At 38.8% G+C, this 27,968-nt stretch overlaps 1 protein-coding gene across 9 annotated transcripts in view; it reads right to left on the bottom strand.

Annotated features, from left to right (window-relative positions):
* GREB1L (GREB1 like retinoic acid receptor coactivator) overlaps positions 1–27,968 on the bottom strand; it is a 140,153-nt gene that overhangs the window by 52,873 nt on the left and 59,312 nt on the right. For 5 of the 9 annotated variants that reach the window (XM_061360465.1, XM_061360469.1, XM_061360467.1 and 2 more), the window contains exons 2-4: positions 21,684–21,787; positions 7,818–7,989; positions 7,395–7,592 (exon numbers count right to left, since the gene is read on the bottom strand). In XM_061360465.1, the coding sequence (XP_061216449.1) occupies positions 7,395–7,592; positions 7,818–7,986 (367 nt within the window). In that variant the 5' untranslated portion in view covers positions 7,987–7,989; positions 21,684–21,787. Of the gene's footprint in view, positions 1–7,394; positions 7,593–7,817; positions 7,990–21,683; positions 21,788–24,794; positions 24,924–27,968 lie in introns of those variants that run through there. The other 4 variants (XM_061360468.1, XM_061360471.1, XM_061360472.1 and 1 more) reach the window with 2 other exon arrangements.

Here is a 27,968-nt window from a genome sequence, read left to right as displayed (position 1 = left end):
TAACAGGCTGGCATCTGTACACAAACATCACTAAGTAATACAAAGGAATGATAAAAATTGATGACTGAAGTTTAGTGCTGCCTACTAAAGGAAAAATATTTTAGAATCTCTTTTTTAACTTGTCTATACATTTTAGGAATTCCAGCAAGTACAAAATTAATTCTCTGGTTTTAGAGATGTACACCATGTTTTCTGTAAGTTTCCCACTCTCTCTTGAAGTCTCAACGGCCTGCATGACTTAAGAGTCTCTGGTTAGGTTTTTTCCCATCCAAATACACGTATGCACACAAAATAAGAACATAACCTTGGTTCTTGTGCTATTGGTCAATGTAGGGCTAAAGCCAGCAGCAGAAGTCAGCAAAACTGGAGACTGAAGTGAGCTGTTGCTGTTCCATGTCCTGCAGCAAGTATGTGACAGGCTGAGACACACAAAAAAGGACGGCCAGGCAGTGCAGAGGCAAACCTGGGAGCTCAGCACTCAAGGTGAGCACCAAGCATCCATGGTGGAGATTTTCAAATGCCTCATTGGAACAGCTTAGAGCAATTATGGAACCCCTGGAGGTCCAGCTGGCCCAATCTTTTGCTCAAACCAAAGCCAGCTTCAAAGTTTGATTCTTTTGACTCAGTAAATTAACAGCATTGTAAGCCCCTTCCACTAGCTCCAACAATGGACTTACAGGGATTAAAATCACCTGACACTTTTTGTACAGCTCCACAATGTTATTTTTAATGAGTAATTTGTACTTTCAAGCAAGGAAACAACAGGTGTGGGAGAAAGCAATACTCATGTGGCTTCCTCCACAGGAAAGGATACGATCCCATAGAGCTTTATGACTTCCCTTAGGCAGAAGTCAATGAAAGCACTACCAAGGTTTATGAAGAACCAGACTCTTATGTTGTGTTCTCCTCCAATTCTCACTTCTCCATCTGGAAGATCAGTGCTACAGTCTGGCCTTATACATCTCCCAGCAGCTGAGCCCCCCACTCACATTTTAGGATATCCAAAGACATCCTACATTTATCCATTGACCATCTCTCTCTTGCTACAGCCACAGAAAAACCATAACATAGACAGCACATGCATGGATCTCCATGAATCAATATTTCAAAGTAAAGGAAATCATAACCACACTGACCAACATTTTTGTTAAAAAACATACCAAAATAAATTTGAAGTTACTGTAATACCCGTTAAGACTTCAGCTATTAATGTATATAACTTAAACCTAATTTAAAATGTTATTCAAGTAGTCCATAGTTGCTACAGAAACTGTAAGAGAAAAAAACCCAAACCATTCGAGAAAAACACTGACTGAGCAAGTGGAAATACAACACGATCACAGCTTAACCAAGAGCCACCTCAACCATTATTAACATTTGTGTCTGCACCCTTATACTAAAACCCATGGTTTAAAGCTTCAGCAAAAATGGTGAAAGTTGTTTTTTGTTTTATCTCAGAACTGTACCAGGCAAAGAGCATGCACAAAGTGGAATGCATGGAATCAGCTAGCATGAACTTCCTGGCAAGCAGCAGCTTGCTGAAAACAGGGCCTGATACAGGCTCAGTCTTGTGCCTACACACACAGTCTGCTGCACCAGTTCTTGGCTGAATAGTTTGTTCAGTTATTCAGTCAGCTCAGTTCCAGCAACAGCTCATTTGAACTGAAAGCTCACTTGGATTAGCCCCTCATACACACCTTCCAGCCAGTGAACTAAAATTAAGTGACTTAAGTTTCTATTTATAAATCAGTGGACTATAACAATAACTGACCAATAAAAAGTTACACACCAAAATTTATTCTTTTCTGATTAGATGCATTTTCATTTTAGTACATTAAACTCTTTAAAGTGTATTCCTTGGAAACACACTGATCCTAATCGAATGGAAGGCTAGGTACCAGGTGAACTATTATCTAGACTTTTTAATGTAATTTAGAAACATTGCAGATAGATCTAGAAACAAAACTCCCTTACATTCAAAACAGAATTTGCTTATTCAAATGCTCATGCTATTTGGGTATCACATCTAGAATTTTCAAAAGTGGCCTTAAATATTTAGGCATTCAGGGAAACCTGAGTAGCTGACGAGCTTAGAAAATACCACTCTACATCTAGATCTAAAACAGAGAAATTCCCCACTGCTGACAATGTCGGCAAACAGGAAATCTGTAGTCAAGGATTATGAAACAGCAAGTGCTGTAAGATCTCAAAACAGATTTAAACCCATACATTCACACAATTACTCTTTAGCCTTGTCTCTACCTAAAAATTTTCAGGTAATGCCCAGAAGCACAAATGGTGACCAGTAAGAGGCTTTTGAATGAATTGTTAGCAACAGCAATACTAGGATACCAAAGAAAGCAGGATTCTTGTTGTCAACATTGTTAACAGTTATGTTTCGATTCAGACTTGCTTTCAGGAAGAGCAAACAACATTGAGACGAAAGCAAAGACTTGGCTATTATCCGGGTTAGAAGCAAAATAACTTCAGCTACACTTGGAGCAGCTGCAAATCACCAATCTGCATGAGTCCCCTGGGCAGAAGGTACAAGAAAAATACCATAACATCTTAACAAGTTTATAAGCATTATCAGTAACATCTTAGTGGTACCCATGCATCAGTACCTTTAGCAGATACTGATGTATCAGTCTATTATCATGGGCACCAGCAGCCTCTTTGGATATATAGGAGTATACTATAGAAATGCTACTTCCTGCCTAATCTGGAAATAATACCTAACATTTATCCCCTGAATTGCCTCAGATCACTACATGTTCCCCTACTTCCTCCTTGCACAATCTCCTCTGGCATCCTCCTCTGCTTTGGCTGGCGACATCTCTGGATCAGAGACTGGCCAGCACATGCCTCTGTAATGTTCAGGCTGTGTTAGAGAAGAGCTATAATTACTTTTCTGCCCCCGGGGACATAGGTTTGGGGACTCTGACTTCACCCAACCAGCTCCTGAAAATCACACGTCTTGCCAAAATTCACTACCTTGAGGATCAATATCTCTCTGCCAAAAACAGCAGAAAGCAGCCACCAGCTTCCCAACAGACAGGCAGTAGAGCTCACGGGCATCTGCTGCAACCTCGTTTCCTCAGAGAGGGAGACAAGTAACAGGGCTGGTAATAAAGGGCTTCCTCAGGCTCCCCTAGTGCGGAACAGAAAGGGATCCCAGTGGGTGAGCAGCAAGAAGGCGCAGCACAGACAGACCCTCAGAGCCTCCCGGGGCTTTTCTCTTTATTTATTCAACAGCAGCAAGAAGAGAGGCAAGGAGGGCTGCGGAGCTTGGCCAGGAATGGCTGGGGCTCCCTTCCCTGAGGAGATGTGGAGAGAATGCCAACCTGCTTCTGAGCAGTGTAACTCTTGAATTTTCCCTTAAAGACATGCCGATGGTATACTCAAGAGCCCTTCATTATCCTTCTTTCCCTTGGCTTTCAGGGTTACAAATCTCCCTTCTACTTTTAAGTTCCTGCTGCTTTTTAGAACTTAATGAAGAAGTTCCACCCAAGAAACATTGATTTTGAAGCACATTAACTGGTTGTGGGGAGAGGAAGGAGGGATTCATCCCCTTCTCTCGTTTTCTTTTCCCAGCTAGCAAGCAACACAGAGTCCAATCTTATTTTCTTCCCTATTTTGCAAGACTTTGCATTGATATTATGTTAGAGTTAACTATTTCCACATTAGGAAAGGCAAGACATGATGTCTCTGTACAAGCAGAACTTGTGCTGCCCATGCTTAAGACTTAGAACATGCAAAATCCATTACATTTCATACCTATTCATTTATAGTTGAGCTTGCACCTAATTCTCTGTGTCAAGCAGCACTAACAGATACAACTCTTAAGAAAAAAGAATGGCGCTTCAGTGTCACATTTACCTCTGTACCTTGTATAGACCTCTAACTATGAAGAGAAGAAAACTCTCAAGCCACTAAAATGAAACAAGTTCTCTTCACAAAATTGTTCACCAATACATAATTATAAAAAGAAAATGCACAGAGCTGAGCTCTTCCATTAAAAATAATCATCTTCCCACAGGATCTTGGCTTTGTTTTAAATAAAGATCAGGCACCTACATTGTGATTAGAGATTCCCGAATACCAAGAGCAGTCACACACACACAAAAGAATACTGAATAGCTTTAACAGACATTATCTGCATTTCTTTGAAAGAAAAATCATTAGTTTTTGCTTCTGAGAAGCATTCTCCAACATCACTGCATTGAAATTAATCCAGTCAAGTCTCCCCGAAAATGAAAATATATTCCCAGAACTGTCAACACCTAAAGTGCTGGAATCTTAAAAATGAAACCTGTACGTATTTTACCTTTCCCTGCAAGTAAGAAGTAGTTTCAATGTGTGGTACCATGCCCTTGTTGTACTGCAGTAAATGAGGTATTTGCATAAGGAATTAACTTCCAAGAATTACATATGAATTACCGGTCACTGTCACTTGCTATTGTAACTTCACAATAACTGATCAGGTGTTAAGTACCTGATTACCTAATTGCTTTTGAAACTACTTTGGCCCTTCTTTAAGCATCAGGTAAATTGAGGATTTACGAACAAAAGAAAGGTGCTACTATTGTGTTTCCCACAGCTTGCATAAAATCCTATTCCACAAATTAGAAACAAACTCTTCTAAAGCTACAGCAAACAAACGGTTCAGAACTGCTTCTTGTATTATTTTGTTGCCTACCTGTGGTACCTGTATGAAAAAGAGTAATTACTTTTCTTGAAACCTTATTTTCATGGAAGGTGTTAACTTAGTTGTAAAAGTTTGTGTTGAGCAGCAAAAAAAAAAAAAACCAACAACAAACCTTTGAAAATAAATGAATCTCCTATGACAAATAGTAAGGATCAATAGCAAACACAGTTGCTTTTTCCAACGGGCTAATAGGGAAGTAATCTAGTACTATGGCCAACTGAGCAGATGCAGCCAACACACTGTTACTTGTGAGGCACTGATTTTTTTCACCAATGAATAAAGGAATCAAGATCTACTTTTTCTGTGTCCATGTGACTGACAATTCAGCCATCTGAATAAAGAACAGGTCACCACAGAAAATGTTATGATGATTATGGCACACATCCTGAATTCAGGAAAAGCAAACAGCATAGTTACTTTAAAAGGTAAAAAGTTTTCACCCCATCTTTGTTAAAAGGTGGGAGACAGGTTTTACAGCAAGTGGAGCTATGAACTGCAGGTTCTAGTACCAATATTCTGCTCTTGGATAAGCAACTAAATACGTGCTTAGGTTAAAGTATTCAAACACACAGTGACTTCAGTTACTCTATCAGTAATCTTCAACATTTTCTTAATGTTACTTATCTTTGTAATTAAATAACTAAGATAAGGGATGTAAACAAAGGCAGCAATCCTGTGTACATCTCTGGAAGAGCATATGAATGAGATGAAAGATGAACTATCCAATTAATGTCTTGCTGAGATACGGTCTACAGCGTGAATGTTTGGGAACCTGAGTACTTTAAACACTTACATAAAACTGTCCTAAAAGATCATTAGCAGTATTTTAAAAAATTACTATCCTTTCCTTTTCCAGATACAAAACCTCTTTTCTTCTAAATCAGTTCTTTCAGAACAACACTGGAGATCATGGAACAGTTTGCATGTGGATGGAAGGTCACCTCTCAAGCAAATACACAGACGTTTACCTGAAAGCTCACAACTAACATTTTTGTCTGGACGTGCAATTGCAACCAGGGATCACTAGAATGCGTGTATGAGTCTGAGAAAGATCTCCTGATGTCATATAGAAAGCTATTTCACAATCATATACATGGTGGCCTTGGAGCCAGATAAGGTTTTCTGCCCTACTCCTGCTACTGGCAGGCTGGTCCAGAACTGTGACACCAGCAATTAAAGAATGCTAAAGCTTTAACCTGAATGCATTCATAAAGATTTTATGCATCCATTACACTTCTGCAGGGCCCTGTTGGCACAACCAGTATTTCTCCCTCCTTATTTTCTTTCATCCTTTACAAATTCGAAAGGCATAGTCCATCTCAGCTTTTGTCCTGGTAGGCAAAGAGCCTCATTAGATAGAACTTCTTCCTCTTACCATCCTGTGGGTTCCCTGCATCCTGCTCAACTTATTTTACATTTCTTTAACAGAAGTGATCAGAACTGCTCCTGCTCTCCACAGCAGATTGATACAGGATTTACTGATACTTGTCCTCAACAGAGAATACCTTCCTAGGAAAACATAACGTTATACTTTCTCCTTCTCTCCTCCTACCAATTTACTAGGTTCCAAAGGACAGCAAACACACTTCTGTGTGAAAAACAAATTCTCCCAACAATATTCCCCAGCTTCCCATAATCCAGGCTTTCTATTCTTTGTGTTACAGGGAACTGGCAGTACATTGTTACAGAGAGTAAACACGCCCATGTAAGCTGCAAAGAAGGAGTAAAAGCAAGAAAGTCAACATTTGCCACTAAGTACACTCCAAAATGTCAAAGAATTACCAGTGACTAATGCTTACTTCTATCACTGATGCAGTAAGATACAAAACCATTCTATAAATTGTAACTTCTTATGAACCCTGCACAAGGAAGCTCACAATTCCAGAAGGCATTTAATAAAATGTCAAGAAGGGCTTTTGGACCTGGTGAGAAGGGTTGATTGTTTTCAAGTGTTTGTGGGGGTGGAGGGTGTTTTTAAGAGAGCACATCTGATATGAATAGATCTTCCTTTTTAAGGATGTTCCATCTGCAGCATAGAACAATTATGGGATAAGATGAACAAATTACATCGAGTTTACTTGGTCCAAATAAGTATGAGCATAATGATCTGACCTTTTCTTTGATACATTTAAAACCAAACAAAAACAGTAGTGTCAACAATTTTGCTCATCTTGACCAAAGTCAGGAAATCCCAGGGTAAACAAACAATGGCCAACAAAAAGATGGGGAAGACAAAACAAAGCTTCCACTACCATTCCTCTTATCCCCTTGGCAGCAGAAGCAACACCAACTCTCCTCTCCATTTTCTCTCTTCAAAGTCTTCATTCTGCCCATGGAAGCAACTAAATCCAGCTTTGCCAATGTTTCTGAGAACAATTTAGGGATAGACTGAGAATCAGCCGTACTGGTGCTGACTTATGCAACTTCTTTGAGGACAGTAAACCACAGAAAATAAGGGGCTTTCAGAAACTAATGAAGTGCTATAGCCAATCTTAGACACTGCCTTCAAATAATACATTACATTTTATGTCCTAAAACAAGTCCTCTCAATCAGTATTTTCTCAGATTTAAGCCCTTGACTGTAAACTGTATTTCCAGACTTCCTAGTTCAAGAGTTTCTAACTGTAGAGAGAGGGCATTATACTGAGAATTAATCACACAGTAAAAAAAAAAAAAGGATACCAACCATCAGTAGTGCAAGACCCTTCTGGGGCAGGTTTTTGTGAATATGGGATTGGTGGACTACTTGAATCTGACATGTCTTCATCCTCCTCTTCATCTTCCATTTCATTAACAGTTTGGTTGGTAGAAAAGTCCAGGTTTCCATTTTGTGAATAGCGATGTACTAACTCTTTATCCAGCTCTTCTACCTTTGGCTTCACATCTGAGAGGAATCAAAAAGAAAGCAAACGTTTCACTTGAACAGCATTTGCATCTATCTCCTTTACAAAAATAACCAGCATGCCATGTTTTCTCCTTAGTGAAGCCTAAGATTCAGATTTTGTGTAACACAATGAACAGCTGTACAATTTGGGGGGTTTACTACTATTATAAATGAAATGCATCCCACCCTTTCCTCACACAGAAAAACAATTGAAATGTGGCATACTTTCATGGTTACCTTCCGGCAAGAAAGGAGGCTGGTCAGGATCCAGGTACAGCTGTGAGAAGATCGGCCGTGGGACCACGCTGCTACATCTCAAAGAAGCTTCTATAGAGTTATGAAGAGCTTCTTCAAAACGGGCAGATTTTAGTTGCCCAGCATATGAATTCCCCATGATCTAGAAACACAAATAAAATCGCTGATAAGGGGATGAGAAAATGCCTGTGCAAACCATTTAAAAATGAAGAGTGAGGTCTTATTAACATCCATTATGACAGTGATATGAAGTTATTAAGAAAGTATGCTGTGAAACTAACACCTCTAACTAGTACTACATGTTCACATTTCTCACTCAGCCTGGTATACTGCACCTTCTCATTTCTATAACAGCTTTTAACACATTTCCAACACACTGCATACACAGCCTCTCAACAGCCTCAGGAACCTGCCTGGTGTAGAATTTAATGGAGAATAGATAAAACCATTATTATATTTTCTAGGATTTTCAGTCAGCTACAGAAGGGTATCACAGAAAATTAAAAACATCAAGTTTAGCTTCATTGTTAGTTTTCTAGCAGCGTGTTTACATGATTTTACTTGTTAGTATGCCATCGTTTGCAGAGAAACAATACACAGAGACATCCAATAACTGGATTTTTTGCTCTTGCTAATATTAACTGAAATGATGTGAAAGATCAGTTCTCTGTTTTTTCAAGGTCTTCCCATCTTGTCTTCAGAGTAACACTATGAATCACACGTAGTCTGATCCACAGAATTCAAATGATCTAATCGTATTCTTACAATAAAAGATTTAAGTAAAAAACAAAAAAAGATATAAATAAATGGCAATCAAACCACACACAGCAAATGCTGTGAAATGTTTTTCTTTTTAATTGTACTTTATGCTAGCATAGAGATAACAATGTGCTTGAGGTAGGATTTTAGGAATGCATTCAAATGAAAAGACTTTACTTAAAATACCATAGTAAAAACTAATCAATTTTAAGAATCAGGAAATTTTTAATTCCCACAGCACATCTTTTGCCTGAAGTCTGTCCATTTTCCACAACTTCCACAACCCATGTGCTGTGTACAATCTATGCTGACTACTTTCATAGGAAACTATTAATAAAATACATAGCATGCACACATAAGCTGCTGGTGAGCCAGGCTGTTTCATTTGCCTCTCTGGCAACCACACAAAGAGACTTGCCTGTGGATGGCGACTGGCACAGATTTACCTGAGAAAGTTGGTTAATATTAACAGAGGACATTTCTAGCTTGCAAAAGAAAACAAGATTGCAATTGGAAATGCCACGAAAGCTTAGAAACTGGCATAGAAGCAGATCAGGAGGAAGGTTTGTTGGGGATACGCTTGTGCAAGACAGGTCAGGCAGAGGTACCACAGAGCTGGGGCCCTGCTGGGCTGTGCCAAGGGACGCTGGGAGCCCTGGAGACATCAGGGAGCCAACACTGATTTCCTAACACGGCCCGAGGCCATTAGGGCAGCTGAGCCACATTTGGAGTTAAAGGGAGCTAAGAAGGGCAGAGCAGGGGCAGGGGGGAGCAGGAGGCTCTCCTTTGACAGGGGACAGGAGCTGGCCTGTTTGAGTTGTGTCATCCTGATCCATCCTGCCCAAAAATACTAATTCAAAGTATTGATGCTTTAGCGTTTCTGCTTTTGGTTCTACCTCTAAATGCCTGGTGCAATTAGGAAGGGCTTAGTTTTCCTCCTCCCAATGTAAATGTGAGGCAGATCCCAGTGAGTGCACCACAGAAGCAGCAGCACAGGAGGCAGCAGCAGCATAATGAGGTTTAAACATGTTAATGTGTGTGGAGTGGGGATGAGGAGGCAGCAAAGGGTCTGAAGGAAAAGGAAGTTGGTGAAATCAGAACGGCAGGAAAAAAAGAAAAAGAAAAAAAAGAGCAATCCCCCCGCTCCCATTTCTGTTGTTAATCCATGATCCTGCCATTATCTACATTTAAATGTGACCAAAACCAGTGATTTAATGTAACTACATCAATGCTCATTGTTAAAAGAAGTTATCCAAATAATATGTCTACCCTAAATTCCTCTATGAGGCCACGTGGTAAAAATAAACAAATAAACCCCTGTTACTTTGTAGAGTGAAATTAAGACAAGGTTTCCCTAAACCTCTGTACATGTGACAGCATCTGTGAGCTCAGGGGGGATGTTGGACAGACAGTCCCGAGTGCGACTGAGACTATCCAACACAGTGTCTGAGCAAAAATGGAGCTGGACTTGATTGAGGAGCTCCTCCCCAGTCTCCTGTCAACACTGATACCCCAGCTCTCACCCTCACACCCACTGTCCTCTCTATTTGTCCATGCTGCACCAAACTATGCCAGAGCATACCTGCATGCACTGAGAGGTTTCTAAGAGGCAGGAGGTTTGATTTGGGGGTACATAATTATTTCCACATCTACACACACTAACTGGAGCTAATTCAGCACAGAGCTGGTTAAATTCACAGAGATGAGCAGTTTGTACATCTGTAATACTTTATTCCAGCCCTCATCTTTCCTTCTACCTGCACCACTGGGTAGCAGTGAAATTCACAATTTGCCTACTCCTCTTAACAACCTTTTGAACTCTGCTTTGGATTGGACTCTGCAGGATGTTACTATGTGCATTACATGGTCTGCAGGATGTTACCATGTACACTATGTGGAGTGCATACGTATAGTAAGATTTGGTGTTGTATGTTCTCCGTACACACACATCTTCTTGCCAAGGAAGGAGATTCAGTTTGACAACAGCCACTCTCCAGGCTTTCCCTCTTTACCTTACCATCTTTGCCATTCCATTCAGCCCAAAGATTTTTATTTCATTCCTTTAAATCTTAGTACAGACAAGCAATTAAAATGGAGTAATTTCAAAATAAAACCTGCAGCAAAACATGAAATGAGGAGAATTTCCTAATATTCAGATCACATGCACCTCCAGGCTCTGTCACTCTCAGGGTACTTCTCTGCAGACACTAAGGCATCATGTACTACTACCCAACACATCTCCACTGCCGCTATGCTTCTTTAAAGCAGATGTCCTAAACCTACTTCAAGTCTTCTTTGCAGTGGCCCAGCACTGAGCTAAAGGATTCACTGGTATATTCGCTGGATCTTGAGAGCTGCCTTACAACAGAGTTGAAAAGGAGCCCTCACATCTCAGTCTGGGTCCTTACAAAGACACGTGAAAAAGGCAATAATAAAATTCCACTAACCTGACCACAAGTGAGGCAGAATTACTGCTATATGTTTTCATCAAAAATAAATATGGGCATTCATTAAGCAAATAAAACCTACAATTACTGGGAGCTTCCATCAAAGCAGACATGAATGGAAGTAATAAAAGCCAAATTTCAAAAATGGTTGATTTTAGCACTGCATCACTTAACCATGCAGTGAAGGACCCAGGGAAATTCTGATCACTCTTTCAACCCCAGAAGCTGAACTTAGGAGGAAGTGTTGTTAACTCAAGCAAATAATCTTGTCCCAGGCGGTCATCCAGGTTTCAAAAGATCTGTGCAGAAACATGACACTGGATGTTCAAGAGGAGCCCAAGTCCAGCAGTGTGTAAGTACCATAGACATTACCCACTAGAAAAATGGTAACTGGTAATAGTAAAATGGTCTAGAAAAATGGTACTATGGTCCTTCACATACCCCAAAAAAGTAACCTCTGAAAAGTGGATTGTTACTCAATAGCTCTCGGGACCTAGAACTGCACATTGAGTTGAAGCCTTTGCTAGTAAAAACATAATCAGATCATTCAGTACACCAGACACTGCATATTTGGCCTCCAGGTAGGTCATGACCCCAGAGACTTTAAAGGAGAGGAACTGAACAGGAGGATGAGGGAGGGGGTGAGTGTTGTTGTTATGGCTTAAAGCAATTTCACAATTACCTGATAGCGAATGATGAATCTGATGCAAACACCCTCCATTAAGTCAGCTCTATCAAGTCCTTACTTTGTGTTTAACCTAATGATGTAATTGTGCTCTCCAAAACACATAATCTGGCTTCTGATCTGGCCTAACCCCACAGGAAAGTTTCTCTTCAAAGGAAAAGAAAGCAAGTTCCTTCACAAGGAACAAAAAGCAAGTTCCTGCCAGGCTCAGCACAGCTTCTGTATCTCAAAGGGTTATCTTAGGCAAAGAGAGACCAGGCATCTATTTATGCTGCAGAATTGTTTGGGAACTGGTTGTTTCAGGCACAGCTAGCATTTTCTATTATTTACGTCATTCTTACTGATGTTCTGAGAGTATTATTTTTTCCCATTAGAGCATCATTAGGATGCGTTATGAACATGCATACAGCAGAAAGGATGACAATTGATGACAATAACAAATATGTATACTAATTAGAAGTGTAGACTTTGAAGTAAAAAATATATATCCAGCATTAACTGCAGCATTCAATAGGGAAAGAATTATGTGTGACTCAATACAAGAGTGCAAGGCAGGGTAGTCTCGTTACCAGATCCCTTACCTCATAACCTTTGTAAGATCCCTTTTTTTCCCCCCACAGTCCTTTCAAGATCCTGAGATACTCGCCCTGCTTTTGTCTTGGTTAAGAATATTCAAATTAGACTGTAAAAGAGTTTACAGTCTTCTGTAGCAAGTAGTAGATAAATAATTCATTCACAAAGTCTTTCAGGAAAAAATAGTTAGTTTGTATTGACTCTGTTTACAGTGGAGTTTTTTTCATTTTTATTTCTCATTTTATTTTGAAGAAAGTATAGATAGCATCCAATATTGCTAGAACCCAGTCTTTCGGTCTGATATTGCCACCACTGTGTCAGAAGAATGGGAAAAATCGAGGATTTCTTTTTTTTCCTGACAACATTTTCCTCTTATGGCTCAATGAATAGTATTTGTACTTGGAGTACTGCATCAGATTACCTGTGATTTGGACAATTCCACGGACAGAGAAAGACAAATGGATACACAGCAGAGCTACACACACAGGATGGTGCAATAGGGCAGCTGTTACCCCACAACGTGAAACAGAGAGGAAATCACAAGCGGTGCTTAACATGGAGGCTGCTGTGCCCTTACTGCTCCATCCTTTCCACCCCATGACTATGTCCACTGTCTTCAGGCACAGTTCACAAAACAATAACCATACTAAAGATAAAATTCACAGCTGAATTCAGGATGGTGTTAGTAAGTTGAATTTGCATGAAACTGTGAAATTTAAATCACCCCCAAATACTGCAAAAATTGAGTCTGAATTGCAGTTTTAAATTAAAAGTCAGTGATTTGGGAGTTTTCAGCTTCAGAGTATAAATCAGCAGTGATTTAACACTGCAGGTGAAAAAGGAAAACCACCAAGAATGGAAACTGAAATGTAATCTCATCTCTTTTACTTAAAATTTGGAATGTCTCCTTAGGGTTTTTTTTAACAGTATTATTCACTGAACTGTACATATAAAAAGGAGTTTACAGATGCAATCAAAGATAGAATACATTGTGAGGTGCAGTGTTACTGCGAGTTAAGTTTTACGAAGTGGTAGCTCAGAAGTTTTAAGTTACAAGTTCAGCACTTAGGTTTATTGCCTAACATCCCACATTTTCCTTCATCTTTCAAATGTTCTGACAAAAATGTCTCAAGCTTCAGATGCAATCTTTTGTAAGGCTGAAGGTTTAAAACAGTATTCTAAAGTTAAGTCTGTGTAGATAGAATCAAATTACATAAACCCAACAACAGTCAGTTTTCCTTCTCCCCAAACTGGGGCTGCAAATTGTTTCACAAGATTTCTGCACATGAAGCTTTGTGACAAGAACAGTACAGACCTTGCACTGAATTTACTCTTATCCAGGTTACGGCTCCCATTCAAATAAGAAATGTTGCATTTCAGGTTGGCTGAACTCTCATGGCACACAGAGAGAGGAAAATTTGTGCTGTCAGTGCACTGGGGATGCTCAACACACTCCTCTAGCGAGGACTGAGAAGATTCAAGGATTAAGCATGTGGCAAACTTCATCTGATGCTATTTCATCAATAAACAAGCAGATGAAAGAAGACATCTGAACTCACTACTTAATTCACGTGAACTCATACAGTGACTACACACCATGCAAAAATTAATTTCTGTGAATAAATGATGCTATGATAGAAGCATTTAAAGCAACATATGTCTTCCTGAATATGTAAAACTACATGGAAAAGTACTATAAAGACACTGGAACATTAATGAAGCAAACTAACCAATATCATTTGGTGGGGTACTTGGAATCAAGAACATCTTTTAACAACTACTGTAAATGCACAGCTCATTTTCATGGGTAAAGACTGTCTTATGCATTTAAATGCTCACATACAGACAGGCACTGTATGTTCTATCATCAATTGCATGCACCCATACACTGTTACTGTCTTTTTTACACTCTCATCCACCCACATCTGTTTACACAACCCTCTTTTACCCTCCAAGCTTTTGCAAATATACCATTTACCTAAGTATTTCTCCTCTGTCTTCTTACTGTGGAAAAAGGAACTTAAATAGAAACCATAAATAAACCATATTTTGTGTTTATAATATTAAATATATGTATATCTTTCTTAGTCTTCTCCCATTGCATCCCCTGTTGTTTCATGGAAAGGTCAATGATACAAGGTTGTGAACAGTGACAGGAAGTCAGATGACAATGAATTTGACCATGAAGGCTATAGAAGAGTAGAAGAATTAATGAAAATTCAGTTGCCAGAAATGCAATGTCCTTTGTAATATAGAAGCTTTCCAGAGTTAATCATGTCAATTTAGCCTATTCTGACTCTAAGGCTTTTAGAGCCCTTTTAAATGATGCTATGAAATTAGCAGATGAGTTACTGTGACCTTTTTTCAGGGTTTTTGAAGTTAATTTGTAGAAGATGGAGCAAATTTTTTTGTTACTGGGATCTTTCACAATGTACATAGGGAATGGAACATTATCATCCACCTTCAACAAGAGAGCTACATTTTCTCTTTTTTTTTCTTTTTCTTTTCTTTCAATAGAAAAACCTTCAGGTGGAAAAAAAAAAGTTATTACCCTATGAAGCTAGCTTTTAATTTTGAAGTTCTGCTAATATTGAAGACTTCATTACTTTAAAAGGCGTATGTACTCACACATTTAAAAGGAATATGTACTTGGATGCTTACACACTCATTGCAGAAGGGGCACAAACAAATCACTAAGGAGCACTTTTGAAAATCTCAGCCTGCTTCCTTGAAATGAGCATGCTTATACATAGCTTTTCTCATTTATGCTCTCTGCCCTAAATCAATAGGACTACTAACCACACTGTCAATGCTGGTGCAATACAATCAAATTGGTAATGGTGCTTAATCCCAGTTCTAGGATCAAGGCATATTTTGCTGCGTAATTTTGATTTTGCAATTAGCTGCAGACATGAATTATAATTTATTCTCCTAGCAACTTGGGGTTGTAGCACAATTAGGCAAGGTACACATCTGAATCCTCTCAGCTACCACCGCTAGTAACACAGCAGATAAAACTAATGTAGTGTATAAATAATTAGTGTAATGACTATTTAAATGACCATAACTGCATGTAGGATTTTACTCCTTACTGAAATGTTTTTCTGAGCCCAAATTTGTTCCCCAAATCATGTATTCAAAATTGATATCTGTTCCCAAATCTAACAGTTATTGAAACCTTGTTACTTTTATATACTTTTCGTATTCATAAGTGTACAGTCATTCACTGACAATATATATTTTGCTGGTAACACACAGACCTTATTGTAAGCTGTTAGCTAACAACTATATCAAGTAAGTACTGGTTCAAATTATTCAGAACTATTACAGTCTTGTCATCTTTCTAAATACAAAACACAAGTCCGTATTTGTCAACAATTTTAATGCTGATAATTATCACTAACTCCTCACTTTCATGAATTATATATTTTTCCGTAAGGGATTGCATCTGTCCGGAGAAAGGAAAAGTTACCAGTATTTCAAAAGAGCCATACAATGACAGAATATGAACACTAATAATGATATTTCAACTTGCACTGCTCATGAAACAGAAGGGATGATGAGCTCTATCAAGCAGATATGGTTGGGTTACGAAGATGCTGAGCACTTCACCTACAATCTCGAGCATCCTTTGAATATCTTATCAGTAAAGCTTGATATTAACTCTTCAACATAACTGGATTAAAGAAGACCACCGTATGAAGCTAATATTTATGTGTTTTCCAGCCACAGAGTTTGCACAACTTGTTTGAAATGTTTGTAATTCTTATTAATTTTTTTCCTGCACACACTTTCTACACCACTTACCTGCCTTCAAACCTCAATACTGTAGGCACATATTCACCTGCCTGCTGTTGTTTATCTCTTCAATAGGACTACGGAGTAGTACTGTGCACTATGGCTTAGTAAATGATGTATGTAAATTATTGTAAATCTTTCGGCCATTAGTCTGCAAAAATACATGCTTTAAACATCATAGTTTGTGCTTTTTATTTATTGCATGCACCAGCTACCATTCATACAGGAACTTACACACACACTGCTTGACATTTTTTAAGACTGCTGATCAAGATGACATTATTTGACAGAAAAGCAGTGTAAAAATTTACTACTAAGATCCAGAAAATGGAAGCTAAAATGCAATCCCTTCTGACACACTTCAACTTCAGATTGCACAGTACAACTGTTAAGCAGAAAAACCTTAATAAAAATCATGCCAGGTATCTGTATCTGCAGTAAAAGTGGTTTTCCATGTCCTTTTTTTTATTATTTATTTTTTAGATTATTTTTTTCATGTAAAAGTGTTACTAAATAAGGGAGACAAAAGAAATTTTTATTGCCAAAAAACATAAACTAATTGCTGCTATTTGTCTTACAGAGACATTACTTGCTCTGAAAATTCTTAATTCTAACAACACGTACTAACTGCCACCACTAAAAATACACCTTTCTGAGTAATAGGCATAATGGTAATACAGATTACATCGGCTCTTAAAACTTTCCAAACAGAGATGACCTGATTCTTCAGGAACATCCACTCAGTATTTTCTTTTTCCACAGCATTCATATTATCTGGTGCGTGTTCTGGTTTGTGACAGCTATAATAGGCTACAAACAAAGCACTGGAGTAGGACTTTGTAAGCTTCTGCTGTAAGCAATCCTTTCCCCTCTGTTGAAGCTGGCAGATCTGGAGATCTAGCATAGCAGTTCTTCAAATACACAACCTAAAAGTAATTTCAGGGTTACCACCTCGAAAAAGAGACAGCCTCTGCAGCCAGAGCACGTCTGCAACACCACAAAAGATAACACCCTGCACCCAAGAGCCTCACGTGCAGTGTTTCCCACATCTGCTTCATCTGTAAAGTGCATAATCCAGCCAAAAGTATCATCAAGTTTTATTCCTTTCCCTCTCCAAGAAGATGATGAAACAAATTCCTAACACAGATTTCTGAATTAAAAGGTTAAATTAAATCAAGGAGTGACAAAGATTGTCTTAAGCAATCCAACTCACCTTCCCTAACACACACTTGGATAGAAGAGGTTTAAGTGGGGTGCTGGTTCCTCACCTTCTCCAAAAAGACTATGTTTTCCTCCCTAAAGCCCTGCCTGAAAACAAAGCAAGTCTGAAAGAGAGTTCTCCTTGGTTTTTACGAGGGTTGGAAACCATCAGCCCTAAAAAGGAACCATCTAAGGTGGAAACAAGCCCCAAGCCCCTCTTCTTTTGCAAAAAAGTTGTAACAAAATGTCCACCAGCTTTACTCGGAGCACATTCCTGCACAGCTCTTCTGAAAACACCATTTTTAGACAGGTCAAAATGATTACATTCCTGCTCCTCTGAACTCAGAATATGTATTAGAAAGAACAAACAATATTTTCTTACCTGAAGCTCCCATAGAGAGGCATATCTAACATCATTCTTTTGCAGTCACTTTTAGCCCTTGATGCAGAGACCAAATAAACCCAACCCCTGAATAAAGCCAGTTGCTTTCGTGGCCATTTCTATGCAAAAAGCAATGCACTGAATGGACAAGAAAGCCCTGCAGAAGTCAAAACTGGAACAGTCAGCTAAGTCCACAAGTAATGTCAAGTCTAACATCATTTGGACATTCTTTGCTTCTCTGATGCTGGGAAGCAGTGTCTAAACTGCTCATAGAACTTTTATTTCCAAAAAAGTGATAAATTTATCATATCTAATTTCGGTGGAAATGAACTTCAAAGTGCAGGGGTTTTGTGGAGTTCTTCCTTTTACACGTGTTCATCATGTGTCAAAGCTGACTCCACTTTCTTCCCTCCCCAGAATACCACAAATTCTTCAGTAAAATAAACAAAGCTCTGTCCAGAATCTCCGAAATTACCAGAGGCAACCCCTGTTTGAGATCAAAGATGTGCATCACTACTGGGCCTTCTGCAACATTCCAGATTTCAGTTAAGATGAAATTTGCAACAAACAGGCAATCAGCAGGACAAAACTTTAACACCACATCCAGGCATGTATCTTAAAAGAAGAGCTTTGGCATTCAAGCTGCCTTTTCTACATACTTAGGAATCCCAATATGTATTTGTTAGATAAATATCCACAAATGGTATTTTTATAATGCCATTTAGGTCTGGCAAAGAAAAACCTTTATCTTTACTTGAAACAGAAATGCAAAAATTCAGGATTACATACTATTAACACTTAATAGCAGAAGAAAACCATTTTCTCTTTCTAATGCTTATATTTGTGCTGTGACGCAACACATGACCCACTACAATAAATTGTATATAGGATCTTTATGTCTTGGAAGAAGAAAAAAGTGATAACAAAATACATTATTTGTTGAAGACATTAGATATGCTTCTTGACTTTGCTCCCAAAAGGAAAAGTCTTAATGATGTTTGTAGGCTGAACTAGTCTATGCACAACATAAACATGCTAGCAGAGGCAATCTTGATTCCCAAAGCTATTATGCTTTAGTGAGTCAGTAACATAGAAAATTCACAGGTTCTATGCATTCTTGAAGGCGTGCATAGAAAAATTCCAGTAAATACTGGCATTCAAGAAACTAGTGCTTATAGCACTTTTTTTTGACTGCTGCCAGAGTAGAATATAAATACTATGCACAAAATTCCCACTGTAGGCTAAAATACACATGGAAAAAAAAGCCCCAAACCACAAAACAAACCCCAAACCTGATAAATATTCACTTCATAAATAAAGAAGAATTTTCCTCCAGTAGATGAGAAAAAAAAGTCTTAATAATTCATACACTTCTATTTTACACGCTGAGTAATTCAATTCTAGGGTTATAAACAAAATTAAGCATTACAGCTCAAATATGTATTCCTCTAAGCATTTTTATTATGCATTTTATATAGCCCTTAATTCCATAAAGATATACATGTAAAATGTGATATTCATCATTTATAGGGATAAAGCTGAAAATAGACATCTCTGAGTTTCTACAGCAAAGGCCAGTCCAACCTCATTGATAAATAAACCACCTAAATCCTTTCTTCATTTGTTATTGCCTTACTGCAAAAGTATGAAGTTGAAGCCTAGAAAGTCAAAGTTAAGGTCTGACCTTCCATCTCTATCCTATCTGGCCACTCCCTTGTGTACCCCTCAAACACACATGCTATCATTTCCTGATGAGTTTAGAAAGGGTTATCGGGAGGGTTTCAAGACATGTGTCAGTTTTGTAGCAACCTGAATGCTATGCAAACATCTTCTCTGTTTAATAGGCGATTTGTATTTTAGTAGGTTTATCCATTCCCAACTTTATTTGTTTAAAGGTGCCTTAACCTTGACATAAATCAATGTTAAGCACCTGCATAGAGTAATTCTGAAGAGCTTAAAAATTAAACTCTTTGGAGAGCTGTATTTTGCAAGCATGTTTTTTTATTAAAAAAGAAAAAAATAATTACTTAACTTCTTTGCTCCTTTTTCCCCCCTTTAAAATTATGCAATTTATTCTTTTTTACTGCTTGTACAGTGTTCTCTTAAAGATCTCGATGAAACACCAGGTTAGTCGCTATAAAAACACCAGCACCTCTGCCTCCCGAGGATCTTTTTCTTCCTAACACAACAATGAGTGTTTGCGTAAGACAGGAGGGCCAAGGAGTTCGAGGCCCCGGGTTGTGTCTTGCAGCCACCCCCCCTTCCAAAGGAAAACAAAAAGCACTGAACCTTTTCTGCCACATGCCTGGTCCTTCCCCCACCGCCTCTCTGGTGAAGACAGCCATTATTACATTTCCTTTTGGGTTATTTACAAGGTCTTGGCTCTGACATTGATTTCTTATCTGTTTCTATGACAAATGTTAAGTGTTAATAAGCTGTCGCCTTGAAGTAAGATAATGCCAAACAAATTATAGGAATTAATTAATCAAAACCTATTCTTTAACATTATTTGTGAGTGCCAAAACAAGAACAGCAAATATTGCTGGAGACCAGGAAATCCCCACATTTTTTTTTCAACCAATTAATAATAGTAGATTAAAAGAAGTTATAGTTTAAACTAGGCAGTATCTTGATATCTAAAGTGAATTTGCCAGGGGATATAGAATAACCAGGCAGGCGCAGCTCCCTAAGGAACAAAGTCTTTTAATTTGTAAGTTAAGGTTTTTACTTCTTACTTTTTCAAGTATTTTGCTCACAGTATAAATTTTAGGATCAAAGGTGAAAGTTCAGAAATCTTTTTGGTTACAGAACCATTAAAATGATAAACATTTGGGATCTCAAAGTACACTTCTACTCTAACTGTCCTTTCAGACCCACATTGACTGCACTATAATAGCTGCCAACATTTGGTAAGGATTAGCCTTTCATTTAGACAAAAGCAAGCATTCCTTAGCTAAATCAGCACTTTTTGCCATCAGACTCATAAAACCTTTTCACAACACAGATTTTCAAGAGAATCCTTTAGGGTTTTAGGATGCTGCTCCTTTTACTAAGTAACAAAATACACCCCAGGGTGTCTCATTGACCGCACTCAGCTGTCCTTTGACCTCTGCAATTGTTTAGCCTAACTTCAGGGCTACAGAATCTGCCTCCCCCCCATCAAAAAGGCTAATGTTGCTTCCTCCTAGCACCTGGCAAAGCAAAATCCTAGAGGTTCCCCCCCTCTTCCAGACTCTACAATGTTCCAGATGTTGCCAAGCAAAATGTTCCTGCAGGCAGGTTTTGGGAACCCGCAAGCGCCACTCAACCTGGGCTGTGGCCATGACCCCCTTGCTCTGCTCTGTGCTGCCCTTGCCCCAGGGATACAACAGGTCATAAAGCAGGAATAGATCCTCAGCCTTCTGGGTACGCTGGCTATTTAAATGCAACAAGAAACTATGCGAGCCCAATATTGTATACTGAGGCAAGCCTGCTCCCCCTCCCCTTTAAGATGTCAGGAAAAAAAGATGTGTGAGAATCTCAGTTGGAAGCACAAATCTATCCCAATCATTACAAAGATCTGCATTCTTCTTGCCATTTGTTTTAGAGCCTTTGAGAGGACAAACAAGCAAACAAACATCCATCCTCCAAGTGCATAAACCAGCTATTTAGCTAGCTGCTTACGTGTTTGCAGCGGCTCTAAGTAAAACAGCAGATGAAAATTGTTACAGCTTCAAAAGAACTGTCATTAAATAATGAAGTTGATCTCACTGCAGATATGTAACAAAGAAATGGAAGCACAAGTCTGCCCTCTTTGGTGAAGGCTGTTTAATTATATGAACTGGATTTCAAGATTTTTTTTCAGAACCTAAACATTGCACATGCCTGAAGCAAAACTAAGACAATTATTTACAGTCCACACTGTTCCTAAAATGTAGATGATGCAAATGAAAGCACAGATGCTGAACAAAAACATGCAATATATTGTCTATTAGGAAAGGCAAGTAAAGTACCTTCTTGGATTCCTTTTAACCTATTTGAAATGCAGTCATGATTAAAGGATGCAGCTAAGAGTCTGAGGAGCCTTGCTGAGAAGTTGTTTAAAACTCCTGAACACCTGAAAAATAAGAAAGGAGAAAAAAGATCAGAATTACTTGTGACAGCATATAGCTTATAGCAACCCAAGAAAACCTGACTATCTAAACCTGGTTTAGGGTGAAAATTGAACTGAGGTGGGGAAAGGAGGGCTGACAACTTAAAAAAGCATCTTTTATTTATAGGAATACTTGGTTGAATCTGCATGGCTGCTTTTCTGCGTTCTACCCAAAGTAAAGAACAATCTGCCACAGAATCATCTGCACGTGCTTTGCACTGAAGCTGCCAGATGAAATATTAGGAACTTAGCACAACAACATGAGAAAATTAATTGTCACAGAAGCATTAAAAAAAAAAAAGATGATAAGGTAGAAGCAATTATTTTCCTATTGGTTTAAAAAGAAACAAACTGAACGGGTGAGCAGTTATCTACGCTTGAAATGGAGATCAATGTTCAAAATGAAATCAGAATTAGTGGGATGCTCTCCTGCCTGACATCCTAGAAAGGTATTTAAGTGAAAACATTTCTAATAAAAATTGCAGTTTATAAAAGAGAATGCACCTGAAATACCCCAAAGAATGGCATCAATGGTGTGGCAAGCATCAGGCTTCTAAAATACCTACGGCTATACAGAACAGTAATTATCATCAGGAAAAGCTTTAAATTAAGTTATCATTGGCTGGACTTCGACAAGACTTTCTTAGGCACATAAGCTGGTTTGGCTTCCCAATAGATATGGACAATATTTTGCCAAAAGATTTAAAGGAATTTTCCCTGTTGCTCACAAATGGGATTTTAGGCTTAAAGCTGGGACCACAGACCTGGGCCTGCTGTTAAACACACAACACACATGACTCTTTTTCAGCTGTAGAGCTAGGATTCAAAACCCAGGTTTTCGAACTAAAAACAATATATTTTTAAGCTTCCTGCCCCTCCTCCTCATAATAAAAATCAGCCTTTTAGAAGAGAGCAGCTATAACCCTCACCTCTCACCCAGCAAAGCTTTTGGAGAGGCTTGTTGTGAGCAAAGACATTGAACAACTCTATTGCCAAGGAGCCGCGATGCTACCTTGGGCTGTGCATCCCCACCATGCTAACAGTGACTTCATCGCAGATGGCCAACAAGGTTAATGCACGCAGCTTCTGACCAAACTGTAGGGCTCTGCAGAGCCTTCAGCGATTGCAGAATGTCAGTAATCCAATTCCAACAGCTCCTGGCTCTGAAATTGCTATTTTTTCGGACACGTGCTGAACATTTCACCTGCTAGTAATGACATTTTTGTATTTTCTTCTAATTACACTCAAAGCTAAGACCTTTGGCCCTAGGCCACAGACCTCTATTCAGGCTGCACGCATTCTCTTAAAGGCCCCGATCCTTTGTTGTCACTCTCAGTCTTTCATCTATTATTTACATCCATTGAGAAGAGAGATACTCTACCATTTGTGAAGCTTTAAAGCTTCTAATCATCTTAATTTCTTCACCTTTCAACCAGTGCTTCCCCTTATGGACCAATGCCAATAGTGTGACAAAATAATTTTTCAAGCCAAGATCCTCCTGGACCCTTCCCAAACCTTGACACACACTGGGGCTGTAAGTGCCTTTTGTCCTTAGCTGGCTGCTTTTGCAAACACAGACCTTTGCTCTCCTTGGGAGGGGGATGGATTTGCTTGTCAGTGGCTTGGGGGGAGTTTTCTTGTGGGTTTTGTGTAGGGTTTTTTTCATCACTTTCTTTCAGTTAAATGTCTGACTCAATTACTCCAACTAAATCAGGGATATTGTAGTGAATCTTCCCTCTTTTAAAAACATGAAGTACCTTCTGAAATACAAGTAGCCATGGATTTTAAGCTTACTGTTTTTTTCCAAAAGCTAAACTGATGGTACAGCGGTTTGGTTTTACAATGACAGATTCTCACATAATTTTTAAGACAGACAGAATACCACAAACCCTTTTTCTGACTGGCAGCATTAATTTGTCCTGACCTTACAACAGAATGTGATAAAAAAATAATCAAACAATTATCTTCATCTGATGTTCAGATCATCTCCTTCTGGTCCTCCCTTATTTTCAAATGAAGTAGGAAACCAATCAGCAGCATTTTTGTCGAGTTCTTCAGAATTCATCAGCCAACAATCTTCATTTCCTAGACCTGTGGGATCTGCCAACATCTTGGCTCTTTCTTCCAGTGCCGCCTGGCTTACTTTTGATTTCTAACAGTGCTTCCTTGTTGTCTGTCCTCTCTGAAGACTCCCCAACCCCCTTGTCTTTTCTTATTTTCACCATTTGCTTCAACCAGCGGCTCACTTGAGACTCATCCATCTTACAATGCCTAAAGTGACAGATGCTCTTAAGAATGACCATACTGCTGAGTGAACAAAAGATAACATCACCTCTAGGAACTCAGGGAGAAATACAACTTCAACCCTAAGACACAGTTATCCTGACAAACACAGCACCATAAACCTCTCTCAAGTGGGGGGGAAAAAAAGAGGGAAAACAATTGCAGAGAGAAGGAATCTGAGACAATTGAAGGCCAAAAAGAGTATTCTCTGTGTTGTAGCTGTAGTTAGTGGTGTTGATGGCCTATTTTATTTTATTTTCTTAATACCCATGGAAGATTTTTGTAGAATGTACCTGTGATAAAATCAAGAGGCCCAGTAGAGAAATTTCACACAAGAGCTGTCTCAGGATCCCTACAGACTTGAATGGAGGAAGAAGGCACTTCAGGACAGTTTCAGCAGCATGTCACATAAGCCCTTAGCCAAAACACAAACATTACCTTGCTAAAATCTACACATCCTACAGACCAGCTGTTGCTCAGTTCAATTCTACAGGAATTCAGAATCATTATGCAAGCCTGTGCCCTTGATGAACACATATTGTAACCGGAGTAAGATTAGTTTAATGTCATGGCTGCTTGATAAATCTGTAATTTGCAAGTAACAAACCCCCAGTGTTTTGACGTTTAAACACATACCATTTACAACAAAAACTGAATTAGAATGATAGATTCTCCAGCCAACACGTACATACCTGACTAAGAACAATGTCTGTTTCTAAATGAAGATCTGCACTCTATGCCAAATAAGACAGAAGCAAAAACTGATGGATTTGAAGTATGCCCAAAATTCTCTATCCATTTTCTATGGTGGAACAGGACTTGTTGAAGAGGGAGGCGTCCTGGGTGATGCTAGAAGTCTCTTACTTAACAAAGGAAAGGTCATATTAGCATCTCCCAGAGACATACTCGCAAAAGTATGGGGAGTTGGAACTTGATGATCTTAAGGTCCTTTCCAACCCTAACTATTCTATGATTCTATGAAAAGTGCTGTCATAAATGCTGGGAATCCCTTCTCTGTGGAGAGATGCAAAGAATTCCCTTCTCTCTCAGCAAAGCTTTACATAACCTCTCACGTTCAGCTTTCAAATGCTACAGGAAATAACCATCATTACAGTACATGAGTCTGACAGCATTTGAGTTTAATGGACATAAAAGCTAGAGTTACAAAACCCAAGAAAGGCAGCCTATTAACCAAATGTTTTCTGTTCAGTGTAAAGTCAGGCAGAAGTCATAATATGCATTTCTTCAGCTGATGGCTAAAGAATTTGTGATGAGTTATGATTTTAGGTCCTTATCCCAGTCTGGAGTCTTTCTATTACACTCACATAAGGCATCTAACATCAAAGCACCAGAATGTTAATACAGAAGTAAGGTATATATACACTAATTTTAAATGTAGGTGATTTTCCCATAGTATGCTCTGCAGTACCATTTTGGACCTCCAACAAATGGAAATAAAACTAACAACCACTCAAATCTGGTCCTTCCTAAAAAGGATCCCAACTCTGGACCCCACACAACCTTTAGAGTTTCTCTCCGATTCTGAGCCACCAAGAGACCTGGCACTGAAATCCTTCATAAAATCCCATTCAACTGGGGAAAAGACACATAGGAAAGTGTACAGAGGGTAATTATTAGTACATAGTTGAAAGAGTTGTATGCAAGACTGCTTTCCACCTCACATCCCAGCCTGTTAAGTCCACATCGCTCTGGAACCCCACTCGAGCAGCAGGGCTCAAGGCATGCTACGACTACCAAGAAGAAAAGTAACGAGAAAACCAAGTCTGGGAGATTTACAGGCACATTCTGCCATGGTATCTGAATCCAATTTTCACCAGCTACTCTATTGTACTTTGAGTGTCAAGATGTCTGGGATAACTTTCTGAAGCTCCTTCTAACACCATCTAAGCAAAGAAGCAAATAAGTAGGTCTACAGTTAGGTTCCTCACAAGGAAAATTCTTGGAAATTGTATAATGCTTTCATCTGAAACACTTGAAAATCTTGACTTCAGATATGGAACAGAAAGTAGAAAACTGTATTCTGCCTTATAAAACCTATATTCTGCTCTCAAACGGGCATCTTCTCATACAGACCATCCTTACATGTTACATCTCCAAATATTTATCGCAGTAGGGAGACGTGTTTATGGTTAATATGCAATCCATCTTCTGCACGCTGCTGCTTTTAAACAAGACAAAGTGTGAGGTAAAAGGTCAAAACTACTAGAAAGAGCCCTGAAAAAAAACTCTGACATTACAACCGTTTTGCTATAGGAGACAAGACGTAAAATAGGTTATTGGAGTCAAACTCCCCGCACAACATGGCAGGCCAAGGGTACTGATCCAAACAGCAACGAATAGTGACACAACTGTTGGCATTAATGTGTTCAGTAACACCAAACTGCTTTGAAAATCTCCCATTTAATGAAAGCAACATTTTTCAATTGAAACTGCATATTTTTACATGCATGTATGTAAAATGAGTTCTCATTCAACACCATTTTAACATGGAATAACTGAAATATTGACATTAAACTTACAGGTAACTTCTGTCATTGCCATCAAGTTATTGACACTGAAACATGACCTTGAAATGACAGCTCCATTAATGCAAGTCTTACTGGGGAAGGTTTCAAAAAGGCCCGATTAAATTAACTACTTTTAAACACAATGGGATCAATATGTATGCAGAGAATGTACACCCCCATGGCAAGTTCTGCTTGCTTGATTGATCAAAAACAAAAAAATCCCGTGGCCTTCCAGATCTCAGCTGGTGCCAGAAATCCACATAGAAAAAAAAAAATATCCATCTAAATGAAACTCTGAAAAGGTTTACCCTTCACCAGTCTATTTGCACTTCAAAAACTTCTTAAGTCCTTCAGCTAAACCCCAGGGTTGAACCATTTCAAAAATGAGAGGGGGATGGCCGTGATTTATCTTCCTTCTGTGCTCTGGACAGAGCTGTAAAATCGGCATGCTGGCATGAGTGTGTGCGTTACAGGCTTGTTTTCAGGAATCTTGGATGTTTACCATTTTTAGAAGTAACTCTTCCAAATTCCTCACTGACATTTATCTCCTTCAAACAGGCACAAGCACCAGTTACAGAGCAAAGTCTTGATTTCTGGTCACTGGCAATATTTAATGGCCAAGCATGCAAAATCAGCATTTTGAAGAAAAATACAGCAGATCTCATTTGTACCTGTATCAGCTGTTGTCTTCGGGAATTGTGTTAACAGAACATTTGTTTAGGAATGCAATTTAAGCCCTTCCCTTATATTTAGTAATATCAAACACATTTTTAGCAATAAGCCCAAAATAGCTTCCCATTTGTAGGTAGATTATCAATGTGTTGGGTCACACAAGATACATTTTTCAGTCCTCTGTAGTTCAAGATAACATTACCAGCAGAAGGAAAATGGAGATTTCATGGGTCAGAAAATTCTGAAGTCACAAGGACCTTCAGTGCTGCTGTCAACCTAGTAAAACTCAATCACTATACTCTTGTTTGTATGTCCAGTATTAAAAACCTTGCACCTGAATGCCTACATTATTTTTGCTGAAGTAGAAATACCAACTCAACAACTTCACTGACATTCTTTGAGCAGAAAATCATACACTCCGATATTCATTTAATGTGTTAAAAACATAAACTACACTCCGATATTCATTTAATCTGTTAAAAACATAAACTACACTCCGATATTCATTTAATGTGTTAAAAACATAAACACACACACCTATAAATGAAACGCATCCTCCAAACATCACAGATAAATCCTTACAGCATCACTGCCACATAACAGCACAAAGTGAGGGCACTAAAACTTGGTTATTCATTTCAGTTTTTCTATAGCTTTTTTCA

The sequence above is a fragment of the Neopsephotus bourkii genome, unplaced genomic scaffold (genome assembly GCF_033783945.1).
Source record: "Neopsephotus bourkii isolate Nb327-2 ecotype Australia unplaced genomic scaffold, CSIRO-AGI_Nbou_v1 NB_1027, whole genome shotgun sequence".
Taxonomy (NCBI): Eukaryota; Metazoa; Chordata; class Aves; order Psittaciformes; family Psittacidae; genus Neopsephotus; species Neopsephotus bourkii.
This window is presented reverse-complemented; position numbering and strand designations above follow the sequence as displayed.